General features: G+C 44.7%; 1 protein-coding gene across 1 annotated transcript in view; it reads right to left on the bottom strand.

Moving 5' to 3' along the window:
• The window catches only part of syne1a (spectrin repeat containing, nuclear envelope 1a), a 218844-nt gene that overhangs the window by 149901 nt on the left and 55273 nt on the right, over positions 1-13670 (bottom strand). The window contains 9 exon segments of the mRNA XM_034162578.1: positions 1867-1890; positions 1893-2072; positions 4285-4386; positions 4474-4656; positions 9369-9527; positions 10646-10799; positions 10926-11105; positions 12486-13141; positions 13216-13369. Coding sequence (XP_034018469.1) covers positions 1867-1890; positions 1893-2072; positions 4285-4386; positions 4474-4656; positions 9369-9527; positions 10646-10799; positions 10926-11105; positions 12486-13141; positions 13216-13369 — 1792 coding nt within the window.

The raw sequence follows: 13670 nt of genomic DNA, 5'->3' as shown, positions 1-13670 counted from the left end.
CTTATCTTAGGGACCTCATAGTACCATATTACCCCATTAGAGCGCTTCGCTCTCAGACTGCGGGCTTACTTGTAGTTCCTAGGGTTTGTAAGAGTAGAACGGAGGCAGAGCCTTCAGCTTTCAGGCTCCTCTCCTGTGGAACCAGCTCCCAATTCAGATCAGGGAGACAGATACCCTCTCTACTTTTAAGATTAGGCTTAAAACTTTCCTTTTCGCTAAGGCTTATAGTTAGGGCTGGATCGGGTGACCCTGGACCATCCCTTGGTTATGTTGCTTTAGACGTAGACTGTGTTCATAATTATTGTATGGCCTTGCCTTGCAATGTGGAGCGCCTTGGGGCAACTGTTGTTGTGATTTGGCGCTATACAAGAAAAAAGTTGATTGATTGATTGATTGAACTACTTCACAGATTCTGACCAAATTTGCACCACAGATAGATGCTAGGTCATGGTCATAATCCTTCAAAGCCTATAAAGTGAAATCTTGATCCCAAATCCAGATCTGGATCATCTCCAAAAGGCGAAGGTGATCCAAATCTGGATTGGCAGACATGAGACGTCTCAGATTACTCTTGTTAGACTGCCACTGTTACAAAAGCCTCTTTATTCTTCAGCAGATGCCTTTGGCATTTTACTTCTTATATTGACTTTATTTTTTAATTATGTGTATCTTGCTTAAGTGTTCTATCAACCTTTAACCCACAGAGCTCAAATTTTTCAAACTGTTGTTGACGTCCATCTCTGGTGACAGCTGGTGTTTGTTTTGCTTGATGAACTAAATATCAATTTGCGTACTAATAAGGTGGGTGGCAATGGTTTGTTTTCATTGTATTTTAATTTGATCAGTCCTCTCTGGTACGGTACATTAGATTCTTCAGATATGGGCCTAGATAAGCAGTGTAGTGCTCTACGATGATAATCCTGATAATTACATTAGATAATGTGGATAATGATGATGGAATGATGCACCAACTGCAAATAAATTCTACATTAATATCCATCTGTGTATTTGTCTTCATACGTGTTAAGATGCTGTTACTAACAGATGGCTGTATATACAGGAGGGTTAGTCTTATGGTCAAGAGTTATTCTGAGGCTTTGGAAAAGTCTAGGCATGTACACTGTAAATTGCAGCGAGTGAATGATTTGCTAATAATTTAAGTTCACTAAACATGTTAAGAATAGAACAGTGAGAATAAACTGTACCTAAAAAAAAGTGCAACTTTTGCTTATGTAACATGCCGTAGACCTGTCTGTCTCCTGGTGAACGGCTGGTGGACGCTGGATGAATGAAGCTAATCAGGAGCAGGTGTGGTTGGAGTTGCATGTAGCTAGAAATGAGATGGTTTGTCAGGTTTTTTCACTTCAAAAAGCCTAGAACTGGTAGCCAGCGAGGAAACTATAGCTTGTTTGCAGAAAATATGTTGAAAAAAACTGATGAGAAACAGTTCTCAATATCCTATGTAGGCAAATAGGAATCAGAATGAGTTGTAACATCAAAACAGATATAGAACAATAAATTGGAATTTACAAGTTCTAAAAATATGAAGAATATACGATCATAAGTTAATAGTGTCCCCACTTTCAAAATGGTTATAGTGTACATTACAGCAGGGTTCGGTGCAATGAATATACCAAATAGGAAGGAAATTCAAACCATTGCTCAGATCTAACCCAAAGAACTCAGAAAGCCCATTTTAACTCAATTTTATAGGGTCAGGGTTTGAAAAACATCACGCATAGTATGAAAGAAACTGACTGGCGGCTTCTGAGATCTAGGTCCTGACAGACGGACAAAGACACAAGTGGCTTCAACATCTCTCCATGTGGGCGTCTTGCATGGTAGGAGATAATTATAGTCCTGTACCTTAAATGTATTAATGTCTTCAGGAAAGAGACGCCTGAGGGAGGGTCAGAAAGGGAACTCTCAATTCCCTCCAGCCGCTCAGACATCTGGGACATGAGGTCATCTAATCGTTGCTTCTGGAAGCTGAAGTAGGTCAGAGTGTGTTTGGTCTGGTTGTAAACCTCCAGAGCATGTGAGATTTTCCTCCTCAGGTCAGACTCCAGGACCTGGATGAATAAGACATTTTTAGGATGATATAAAAAACCTAAATCTGTCTTCCACCAGAATGCAAAAAAAAAAAAAAGTATAACAGATTGAAAAATGCCATTTCAGTGTTTTCTAACAGATACAAAAAGCACTTCAAGGCACATGATATAGAGTGATACAAATTATATTACGAGTTGCGTCAGGAAGGGCATCCGGCGTAAACCTGTGCCGATTCAACATGCAGATCCACCTTGGATTTGCTGTGGCGACCCGAGTGCAAACAAGGGAGCAGCCGAAGGGACTTATATAATTCTATTGTTGTAACAAAAACGGGACTTGGCAGAGTGCATACTTCTACCAGGGCATCACAGTTCCCTTAATTTAAGACCTTCGTCCAGTCGGATCAGATTTGGACCAAAGTAGGCCAATGATGACAGAATTCAGGGATCCTGACCTGAACACTCACCTTTGATCCTAATCATGACTCATTTCTCACCTATGTTTCTAATCTTTCTTTTTGATTTCTCATTATTGATAATGTTCCTAAACTGTGAACTTAATCCCTGAATTTAATCCCAATTGCTGAACTTTAATGCTCATCACTCATCTTTGATCCTGATCTTTGCTTCTCATGGCTAATTTGTGATCCTATTCAATTTTCCTATTCAACTTTCAAGAGAACTTTGAGAGCATGGCTACAGATATTTAATCATGATTGCCGATTACTTTGAGCTTATAATCAGGATCAGAGGATTTAGAATCAAAGACATGCAATAAGGATAAAACGCAGGAGCTGCCCACTGATACAAATCAATAGAGATCTGTAATCGAGCTCTACCATCCACGATGGTTGCATGTATTTTAGACCAGTGATAATAAATCTTTTGCACTGAAATAACAGAATTAACAAACTGGTCAACCTCTGTACATGTAATTGTCAATATGTTTTTTTAAACAATAAAAGTCCAATTATCTGTCACTGATGATGTCATAATGGAATTATTTTCCCTTATGCACATATTCAAGTGTGTAAAGTTTCACTGAAGTCCATGAAGTGACTTTGGAAGAATCACATTTAAGAAGTCAACATCATACAGTATGATGTATCAATCAAAGACAAAAGTCCAATTATTTCCTTTTGAAGATGTTGGACCGGAATTATTTTCCTTCATGCACATCTTCATATGGTGTGATACAAGTGTATGATGTTTATTTGAAATCCACCAAGTAGGTTTCGAGGAGATGTGCTTCCAAGACTCAAAGATAAAACAACAACAGGGTGAGTCCTATATACCCCTCAAATTTTTGTTTGCCAGGGGTTTAAGGGTACTTCTAATCCAATTATATTTTTTCGGCAAATCTGATTGGTTAATCATGTAAGATTTCAGACAGTATAATATGGAGGTAACAGTGGCAAAATATTCGACCATTTCACATTTGGATGTATTACTCCGCGCCCTGACCGGTGTTCTAATGAGATGTCATTCCTGTCCAATATCATTCCTGCACACGCTATGCGCAGTATTGTCGGAAGCGGAGCTGTCGATTTATTGCGATGAGACGCACAATTCGACAGAACACTGGCCGCGTGCGCCGCTAGCTGTTAGCGCTGTTAGCTGAGAGCGAGAGAAAGTCGCGTACCGACACTGCTGCTGCAGAAATGGGTGAATTTAAGCTACTATACGAAAGTATCAATGTGGATTCTGATACAGAATTAACACAATTCACATTTGATGGATTTGATGGATTTTCATGTTTGATGGATTACTCCGCGCCGATTGCTGTTGGAGCGACGCTGCCTTGACGGTAAGCCTCACTGACCGAATTACCTACAGAAAAATAATACATGCAAATGATGGAATTGGATTTGAATGGGAATAACCCCCTTGTGTCTGATGTTTTGCGGATGTTCATGCTGTTATACGGTCACATTTAGCTGTTTTATGGCTCCGCTAACAGGTCGCTGTAAAACTCCTTTTTAAAGCTCAGTTTGCAACGTTATAACCAGCATGAACATCCGCAAATCATCAAACACAACAGGGTTATTCCCTAAATCGAGGGGAATGTCTTCCTTGATCCATGCTCTAACAAGTTTCATCAAAACCAATTAATTTGTTTTTGTGTTATCCGCTAACAAGCAACCAAACGAACAAACAGATGGGGGGGGGGGGGGGGGGGGGTGATCACATAACCATCTTGGCAGAGGTAATAATGTTTCGAGGCCACTTTCACCTGCATTTGCAGTGGGACTTCCTGAAGTTTGGCAAGCTCTTTCAGCTCAATCACTCGCTCCTGCAGGGCATCTAGTGTCTGATCCCTTTTCTCAACCTCTGCCTGCAGATCAAAGTGCAGAACAGTTAATATTACACCACCAATACCGTTCACAAACTCATTTATACAGACTGAGCAGTGCATTCTGACCTGAAAAGTTGTCAGATGGGCCTCTGTCTTCTCCTTGTCACTAAGATTGGTGACACAGTCTGTAAGATCAGCGACGACGGTGGCGGCCCATTGGTTAACGTCTTGCTCCGTGGTCTTCAGGTCACCCCACAGAGCTACACAATAATCCAGTCTCTCTGTATTGGTTTGAATTTTCTCTGAGACCTGAAGATAAAGTGACCAACAGTTTACCAGATTGCAAGACAGAATACATCTCCATCAACAAAACATTTAGGACGGCCTCCCTTTGTTTCTTTCTTTCTCTTTGTGTGCCAGTAACAGCTTTGCTTTGCTGGGTGATGGTAGTAAACCAACACTTAATTGGTTTGACAGATGCAGAGAAAAGTGAGAGGCGGAAAGGAGTGTAGCATGTCTAGACTTGTTTATATTTCAGTCTCATTTGTGACAGCTGAGCAGCCAACGAAATTCAACAGACGGACAAAGAATTAAGAACAAAAAGCAAAAAAGAACTTGAGTAAACACCATTAGACCAGCACAAGTTTTTTCCACATATCTGTATTATAGGCATCATCTTTGACTTTATTTTTCTGGGCCCAGTTAAATAAACAGGTCAATGAATCACCATGAAAATGTCCTTACAAACAAAACAAAATAACATTTGAATGTTGTTTTACTTAAATAATCTAAAATTATATTTTTTTCCTTCTAAAATATCATCCATCCATCCATCCATTTTCTTCCGCTTTATCCGGAGTCGGGTCGCGGGGGCAGCAGCTCAAGCAAAGCCGCCCAGACCTCCCGATCCACACACACCTCCCCCAGCTCCACCGGGGGAACCCCAAGGCATTCCCAAGCCAGCCGAGAGATGTAATCCTTCCAGCGTGTCCTTCCGAGCTCCTCCCGAGTGACCGAGCTCCTCACCCTATCTCTAAGGGAGCGCCCAGCCACCCTGCGGAGGAAACTCATCTTGGCCGCTTGTACCCGCGATCTCGTTCTTTCGGTCATGAGCCAAATGTCATGACCATAGGTGAGGATCGGAACGTAGATCGATCGGTAAATCGAGAGCTTTGCCCCCCTACTCAGCTCTCTCTTCACCACGACGGTCCGATACAGCGACCGCATCACTGCAGACGCTGCACCGATCCGTCTATTGATCTCACGATCCATTCGTCCCTCACTCGTGAATGAGACCCCGAGATACTTAAACTCCTCCACTTGAGGCAAGGACACTCCACCGACCTGAAGAGGGCAAAGCAGCTTTTTCCGGTCGAGAACCATGGCCTCGGATTTGGAGGTGCTGATTTTCATCCCAGATGCCTCACACTCGGCTGCAAACCGTCCCAGTGCATGCTGAAGGTCCTGATTTGACGAAGCCAACAGAACCACATCGTCCGCAAACAGCAGAGACGAGATTCTGTGGTTCCCAAACCAGACCCCCTCTACACCCTGGCTGCGCCTAGAAATTCTGTCCATAAAAATAATGAACAGAACCGGTGACAAAGGGCAGCCCTGGCGGAGGCCAACGTGCACTGGAAACAGGTTTGACTTACTACCGGCAATGCGAACCAAGCTCCTGCTGCAGTCGTACAGGGACCGGATAGCCCTTAGCAAAGGACCCCGGACCCCGTACTCCCGGAGCACTCCCCACAGGGTGCCCCGAGGGACATGGTCGAATGCCTTCTCCAGATCCACAAAACACATGTGGACTGGTTGGGCGAACTCCCATGAACCCTCGAGCACCCGATGGAGCATGTAGAGCTGGTCCAGTGTGCTGCGACCAGGACGAAAACCACACTGCTCCTCCTGAATCCGAGGTTCGACCATCGGTCGAATTCTCCTCTCCAGTACTCTGGAATAGACCTTACCGGGGAGGCTGAGGAGTGTGATCCCCCTATAGTTGGAACACACCCTCCGGTCCCCCTTCTTAAACAGAGGGACCACCACCCCGGTCTGCCAATCCAGAGGCACTGTCCCCAATCGCCACGCGATGTTGCAGAGGTGTGTCAGCCAAGACAGTCCGACAACATCCAGAGACTTAAGATACTCAGGACAGATTTCATCCACCCCAGGAGCCTTGCCACCGAGGAGCTTTCCAACCACCTCGGTGACTTCTGCCTGGGTAATGGATGAGTCCGCCTCTGGGTCCCCAGTCTCTGCCTCCTCTTTGGAAGACGTGACGATGGGATTGAGGAGATCCTTGAAGTACTCGTTCCACCGCCCAACAACATCCCCAGTCAGAGTCTACAGCTCCCCACCCGCACCGTAAACAGTGCCGGTGGAGAGCTGCTTCTGCCTCCTGAGGCGTCGGACGGTTTGCCAGAATCTCTTCGAGGCCGACCGATAGTCCTCTTCCATAGCCTCCCCGAACTCCTCCCAGACCCAAGTTTTTGCCTCTGCGACCACACGGGCTGCGGCACGCTTGGCCTGCCAGTACCTGTCAGCTGCCTCTGGGGTCCCACCTACCAACAAAGATAAGTAGGACTCCTTCTTCAGCTTGACGGCATCCCTTACTTCCGGTGTCCAACACCGGGTTCGGGGACTGCCGCCGCGACAGGCACCAGAGACCTTGCGACCACAGCTACGAGCGACCGCATCAGCAATGGAGGTGGAGAACATGGTCCACTCGGACTCCATGTCTCCAACCTCCCCCGGGATCTGGGAGAAGCTCTCCCGGAGGTGGGAGTCACGATACGTTTGGGCCTGCCAGGTCTGACCGGCTTCCTCCCCTCCCAGCGGATCCAACTCACCACCAGGTGGTGATCGGTCGACAGCTCTGCCCCTCTTTACTCGAGTGTCCGAGACACGTGGCCGAAGGTCAGATGATACGACTACAAAGTCGATCATCAACCTCCGGCTCAGGGTGTCCTGGTGCCACGTGCACTTATGGACACCCTTGTGCTCGAACATGGTGTTCGTGATGGACAAACTGTGACTAGCACAGAAGTCCAACAACTGAACACCACTCGGGTTCAGATCAGGGAGGCCGTGCTTCCCGATCACCCCCCTCCAGGTCTCACTGTCGCCGCCCACGTGGGCGTTGAAATCCCCCAGGAGAACAATGGAGTCCCCAGTTGAACCCCTCCCAGGGACTCCAGGAAGGTTGGGTACTCTGCACTGCTGCTCGGCCCGTAGGCCGAGACAGCGGTGAGAGACCTGTCCCTGACCTGAAGGCGTAGGGACGCGACCCTCTCGTTCACCGGAGTGAACTCCAACACATGGCGACTGAGCTGGGGAGCAATAAGCAATGCAACCCCAGCTCTCCGCCTCTCCCCGTGGGCAACGCCAGAAAAATGAAGTGTCCAGCCCCTCTCCAGGAGTTGGGTACCAGAGCCCATGCTGTGCATGGAGGTGAGCCCGACTATCTCTAGTTGGTATCTCTCAACCTCCCGCACAAGCTCAGGCTCCTTGCCCCCCAGCCAGGTGACATTCCACGTCCCAACAGCCAGGGGCTGTGAGCATGGACCGGGCCGCCGGGCCACCCGCCCTCGACCGCCACCCAATCCTCTCTGCACCCGACCCCCATGGCCCCCTCTGCAGGTGGTGAACCCACAGGAGGGCGGGCCCACGTTGCTCCTTCGGGCTGAGCCCGGCCGGGCCCCATGGGCTAAGGCCCGACCACCAGGTGCTCGCATGCGAGCCCCAACCCCAGGCCTGGCTCCAGGGTGGGACCCTGGCTCCGCCATACCGGGCGATGTCTCGGTCCTTGATCTTTCACTGGTCATGGAGGAACCATGACCAGTGAACCACAATATCAATTTCATCTAAAATGTGTGGATTTACGATACATTATTAATGCGACTTTTCCAAGAAAGTCATGCAAGGTTACCGGTGACCAATGAGCATGTTTACTTTGTCAGCCAGCTACATAAACTATACTATACTGCGCCATCTTTCTTTAATGTTTAACGTTAAATGTGTAAATAGGATACATGATACATAATGGACATAAGAAATGGTTTGAAATAATACCGTCACAGACAACAACATTGGTGTACCTAACAATAATACAGGAAGTGCAGTAATGACGACGCTAATCATCACCTAAATGCTAACTTTACTCAATGTTGACAGCTTATTTGAACGGTTACCATCAACTAACACAGCTAGCAAAGTTAGCAGCTTACTTCACATTAATTACTAAAGACAGTGATCGACTGAATTCATTTAGTAAAATAATGCACAAAATACATGCATAATTGCCCATTAAAATACATGGATAGCACAAGAAAGCATTGTGGTCCAGCAAAACTTAAAAAATACAACAAGACAACACAACAAAAGCAGTACCAAATCAATAATTATGACAAATTATATAAGATGAAATACACAAGGTAATATATAACATAAGGTAACAATAATACTAAAACTATTGATAAAATACATAATACTAATAATTAACAATACTGATTATCAAAATAATAAAAGTAATAATAATATTAACGTTACTGTTAATTTGAATGATTGATGACATGACCTCAGTGTTGGCTACGTTAAGCTAGCATTGACTCTAGGAGTCTCAATAACAATATTTCAGAACTTATACTGTCAACTTTCAAGAGGATTTTCTCAGATCATGAAGACCTGTGGTACATTTAGAGAAGGTCAATGTGGCAAACCCGAATTTGAATAGGATCTAATCCCAGAGGTACAAATCAAGATTGGTAATGCCACATCAGTTTTAAGCCTTTAGTGCTATTGTTTAGGTCCATCCACTGTTGATGCGGCTACAAGTTGGAACATTGTCTTTTGATAGGTCAGATCAGATGTAATAACTCAAGTATGTGATGGAGTAGTTTGTTTCTGAACATAGACTGCAAGTCATTATTGCGACATCATTGGCAACAAAAATGTTCTGCGTAGGGTTTCAGTTTGCTCCCCTCCCGCCCCGCCTGAGAAGTATCAAGTCTTTTCCTCACCTCAAGCCACTGGTCTCTCAGTGTCTCCACGTCCTTCTGGATGGAACATGCATCAGCTTTAGGAACCTTCTCCAATTCTCTCTGCAGCTCCTCCGCTGTGCTGATGAGCTGGTCCATGTCTTCCTGTTTGGATCTCAGTTCAGCTTGAACTGCCTCATGCTACGAACACAGTGAAAGAGCAATCAATCACAGTGGGTCACCACTAGGTGGCCTGACACAAACTTGAAGGAAAGATAGGTACAGTGATGTTTTGTGTCTGACATTTTTCCACAGTCTGATAAATGCACATCGGTGTGCACCACAGGGCGCTGGATTGACCATGAGATGCTCTGGCTGAAGCTGACGCAGCACACTGCAGTCTGCTTTTGGAATGTACTCTTCCAAGAGGACAGCTTGTGCTCTGAACCCACTGTGACGTGATGGATGGACACTGGTCCTGCACCCCAGGGCGCTGGACGACCCCCTGCCTGGGGCGCCAATGACTATGTGCTCATCTCAACAATGCACTTTGTTTTTGATACTATTCTGGTTTTTCTGTTGTGGTTCTTCAGTTTGATTAAAAACTTTATAAAAAACCTTGTAACTATTAGAATGGCCAAAGCAGTAGGTCATCCCTCTGAGTCTGGTCTGCTTGAGGTTTCTTCCTCAACATCATCAGAGGGAGTTTTCCTTACCACTGTCACCTGTGTGCTTGCTCTAGGGGTTGGTAAGGATAGACCTTACTCGTGTGAAGCCCCTTGGGGCAGCTTTGTTGTGATTTGGCACTGAATAAATGAAATACATTGAAATTGAAATTAAATTGATGTCTGCGGGATGATCATCATAGAAAAAGTAAATAAGTCCTATATAGGCCCTGAGGTCTGCTGTTGCCCGCGCATATCTTTGGATTCCATAGCAACAAGGAGATGAGAGTCTACAATTCCTCTTGGATGGGACACCAGTGTGATGCAGGTTACGTCCCCAGCCAAGACTGGTACCCATTTACAACTAGGTGGACCGGGACAACATAGAATAAGTGTCTTCTCCAAGGACACAGACAGGGAGCATGAGAGGGATTTGATCCCAGGTCAACATATTGGTGGCACAGTTCCTTATCCACTCAGCTTCCTGCTCTACATCATAGATGAACCCCCCAATTAACAGATTGGATCATGGAACTCTGTCCTGGCACAGCATTTTAGTGGACTATTATGTATTCTCATCTTTTGTGATGTGAAACATGAATTCAAATTTGAAATTCTTTAAATTCTTCTCATGGAAATAGTAAAGGTTCTGACCCGTATGAAAATCCTCTTGGCCTCCTGAGAGTTGTGGTTATGGTTGGGCAGATTGTGAGCGACAGTCTGAGCATTCTCCACAGCAGTGCTGAGGTCCAACATGAGGTTGTGAAACCGACGCAGAAGATCTATCACTTCTCCACTCTGTTCCTGTCTGCATGGGAGAAGATAGTTAATCAGTCTCATTATGGTTTTACTATGGATATAGAATGGCTAAAGAAACTCAAAAACATATCTGTTCTTTCCAGTTGTATGAATTAATGCGTTAAAACCTCCTTACCCATTAGTGATCAACAACCTGATGTTCTCCCAGGTGGTCTTCACCAAGGCCACCTCCCTGAGGGCCTCTCCAGCCAACTCTCTGTCCTTCTGGGCCAGCTGGCTTCCCTTCTCTTCAAGCCACTGCTGAGAGTGCTGCAGGGATTCAAGCTCATCCTCCAGCTGGACGAAAAAACGTAGCCTGGGAGAATTAAAGCCATAAGGGGGGGAACAAGGGATTAGTAGCCCATTCCAACCGAATATATAAGTTTCAGCGGCTCAAACTGAAGAGGAGCAATAAATGATATATTTCGAAAGGTATAAAAGATTCTTGAATAATTTATAGAAATTCTCTCAGAGCTTCGTATATTGTAGCTTGATGAGGCAAAGCTTTATAGTATTAATTTTAAAGTGACAGCATCTTCAGCTCTGTAATTAATATCAACAGAGATGGTACAGTGTAGGAGAAAAGAGGCATATCCAAAAAGGTGAGCATTTTCACGAGACCTGAAAGCAATTCTACAAGAGGTCCTAGCCCCCTACACTGATTATCTCCGGACTGTCTCACTGATCAATTAGTGGATCAGTCACTGAAGGAACAGTCTCCAATTTCCGTCTATATGATACTTACTTAAATCATTGCCATGCTTCGGATTTCCACACGTCCCCTATAGTATAGATGTCACATGTCCTAGAAACATATATTGAAAATACCTCTGCAAACTCATTGTATGAATGATTTAGGTGAAATATTTCACATGTAAAATCTACAACAGAAATGTTTCTGTGAATTTTAGTGGCATTTGGTTGCAGACTTGGAGAGAAAGCAGTATTGATATTATTTTCATTTTTGGGGGGGAAAAAAATTGATTGATGGAGTTAAGTTTTATCATGATTCAGTGGATGTGCTGTAAAAAGTTCAAGTCTGGAGAAGGAATGGGTGATTTGTGGTGAATTTTGAGTATTCTAATATTTTCATGTTTTAATAATAGTTGAATGCAATTTTTCAAAAAAAAATTTTTTTTTGACAAATATAGAGCGATAGACTGCAGAATAGCTCAAAGTTTTGTGCTGAAAACGAGAACGAGAGATTTTTGGTGATTTTTTTCCAGCTTGGAGGGAGAGAACTTTTTGTAATTAGCCATGAAGCTAGTGAAGGTCACACACCGTTCCACGGATCTGTGTGAAATTTGAAACAGTTCATACATATCACAAGGATTTTTCATGAATGTTGGTGGCATTTGAATGAGCACTTGGAGACATAGTAGTTGCGATGTAGACTCATTACTCAAAATAAGGTCTGTATGGTCTCAGGCATAAGTTGATATTGTGACCGTAATTTTGATAGCATGAAACTGGGGTTTCAATCGGACTGGATCCATCAGAGTATGTGAGAAACTGAGGCTGAAAACATAGAATGTCAAATGGAAAGTGTTCCTTAATATTCTATTAGAGTATTGGTGGGCCTTCTGAATTTTTGGTGGGGCTACAGCCCCAATCAGGGCCAAACCTAGAGCCGCCTATGGTTTAAACTATGCATGCTGAAATATTGCATCCAGTGGCTTGATAAACCTGTAAATACCTGTTTTGAAAAGCCTGTACAGATGTCTCTTTGGTCCCCTCTAGCCTTGCTTCATCTTCTAGTTTCTTCAAATGCTTGATCACCTCCTCCTTCCTCTCCCTGAAGGTGCTCCACAGGGCTGCTAAAGTATCTGCTTCACTTTGCCGCCATCCTACAGCTCTCTGTACCTCCTCCAGTGCCACTGTAAGGGACAGCGCCTGCTCCCTGCAAGAAGTTCTTTCCTGAGGATGGCTCACATCCCTGCAGCCTTGATACTTTGCCCCACACAGGTGCAGGTGTGCCTTGTGTAGCTCTCCATCCAACCCTACTGCTCGAGCCTCAAGTCGGGCAACATCTTTAGCCACTTCCCTGATTCTGTGATGCAGCTCTTCAGCTTTGGAGTGGTCCCAGCTCCCTCGTCCTTCCACAGCCTCACGAAGGTGGCGCACAGCCCTATTTTCCACAGCATGCTTCTCAAGAAAAAGTCCTAACTCTTCCAGACACTCTTTACGGAGGAGCAGCAGACGTTGGCATTCACCCAGGGCTTGCTGGCAGTCCGCCTTCCATCCTTGGAGCTGTTGTTGGGCTTCTGAGGTGGAGCAATGAAGCAGAATGGACTCTCTTTGCTGGAGAGTTTGCAACAGTGATGCATGCATCTGCAAGTGTGCCTCATGCTCCTGGAAGAAGATGGATCAATTAGACACACATATAAAAACACATACACACACTCAGATAACAGTTAATTCCTCACCTTGAGTTTACAAACTGCAGCATTGAGGTTGAAAATATCAATCTGAGAAGCACTTCTTAAAACAGCGAGGAAGTTCTTGCTCTCATGGGTCAAGGTTTGCAGTGTCTCATCAAACAGATCCAATTTTGACAAATGCAAGTCAATAAGCTCAAGCCTAAGAAACAGGAGGAAGAATATATCAGGGAATATACCTACTACATATTTACATAAAGCAAGCTGTTTGGGACTAAAACCAGCTAGATTTTGGCATTTCCTGCACTGGTAACAGAGTAAATTTTGCACAGCAAAAATGTAGACAAGTGGCTGAGCGGGTTAGTCCATCCCAACTAGATTATGCAGACAATAATTCAAAAATAATAAATGCTGTCACGTTGTAACTCAGTAAGTTAAAAGATCATATCACCACAACAAACAGTATCGCATCTGGTTAACTTTGATGCACCAGATTGGTTGAA

The sequence above is a fragment of the Thalassophryne amazonica genome, chromosome 21 (assembly GCF_902500255.1).
Source record: "Thalassophryne amazonica chromosome 21, fThaAma1.1, whole genome shotgun sequence".
In the NCBI taxonomy this organism is placed as follows: Eukaryota; Metazoa; Chordata; class Actinopteri; order Batrachoidiformes; family Batrachoididae; genus Thalassophryne; species Thalassophryne amazonica.
The sequence above is the reverse complement of the archived record's forward strand: the minus strand, read 5'-3'. Positions and strand labels throughout refer to the sequence as shown.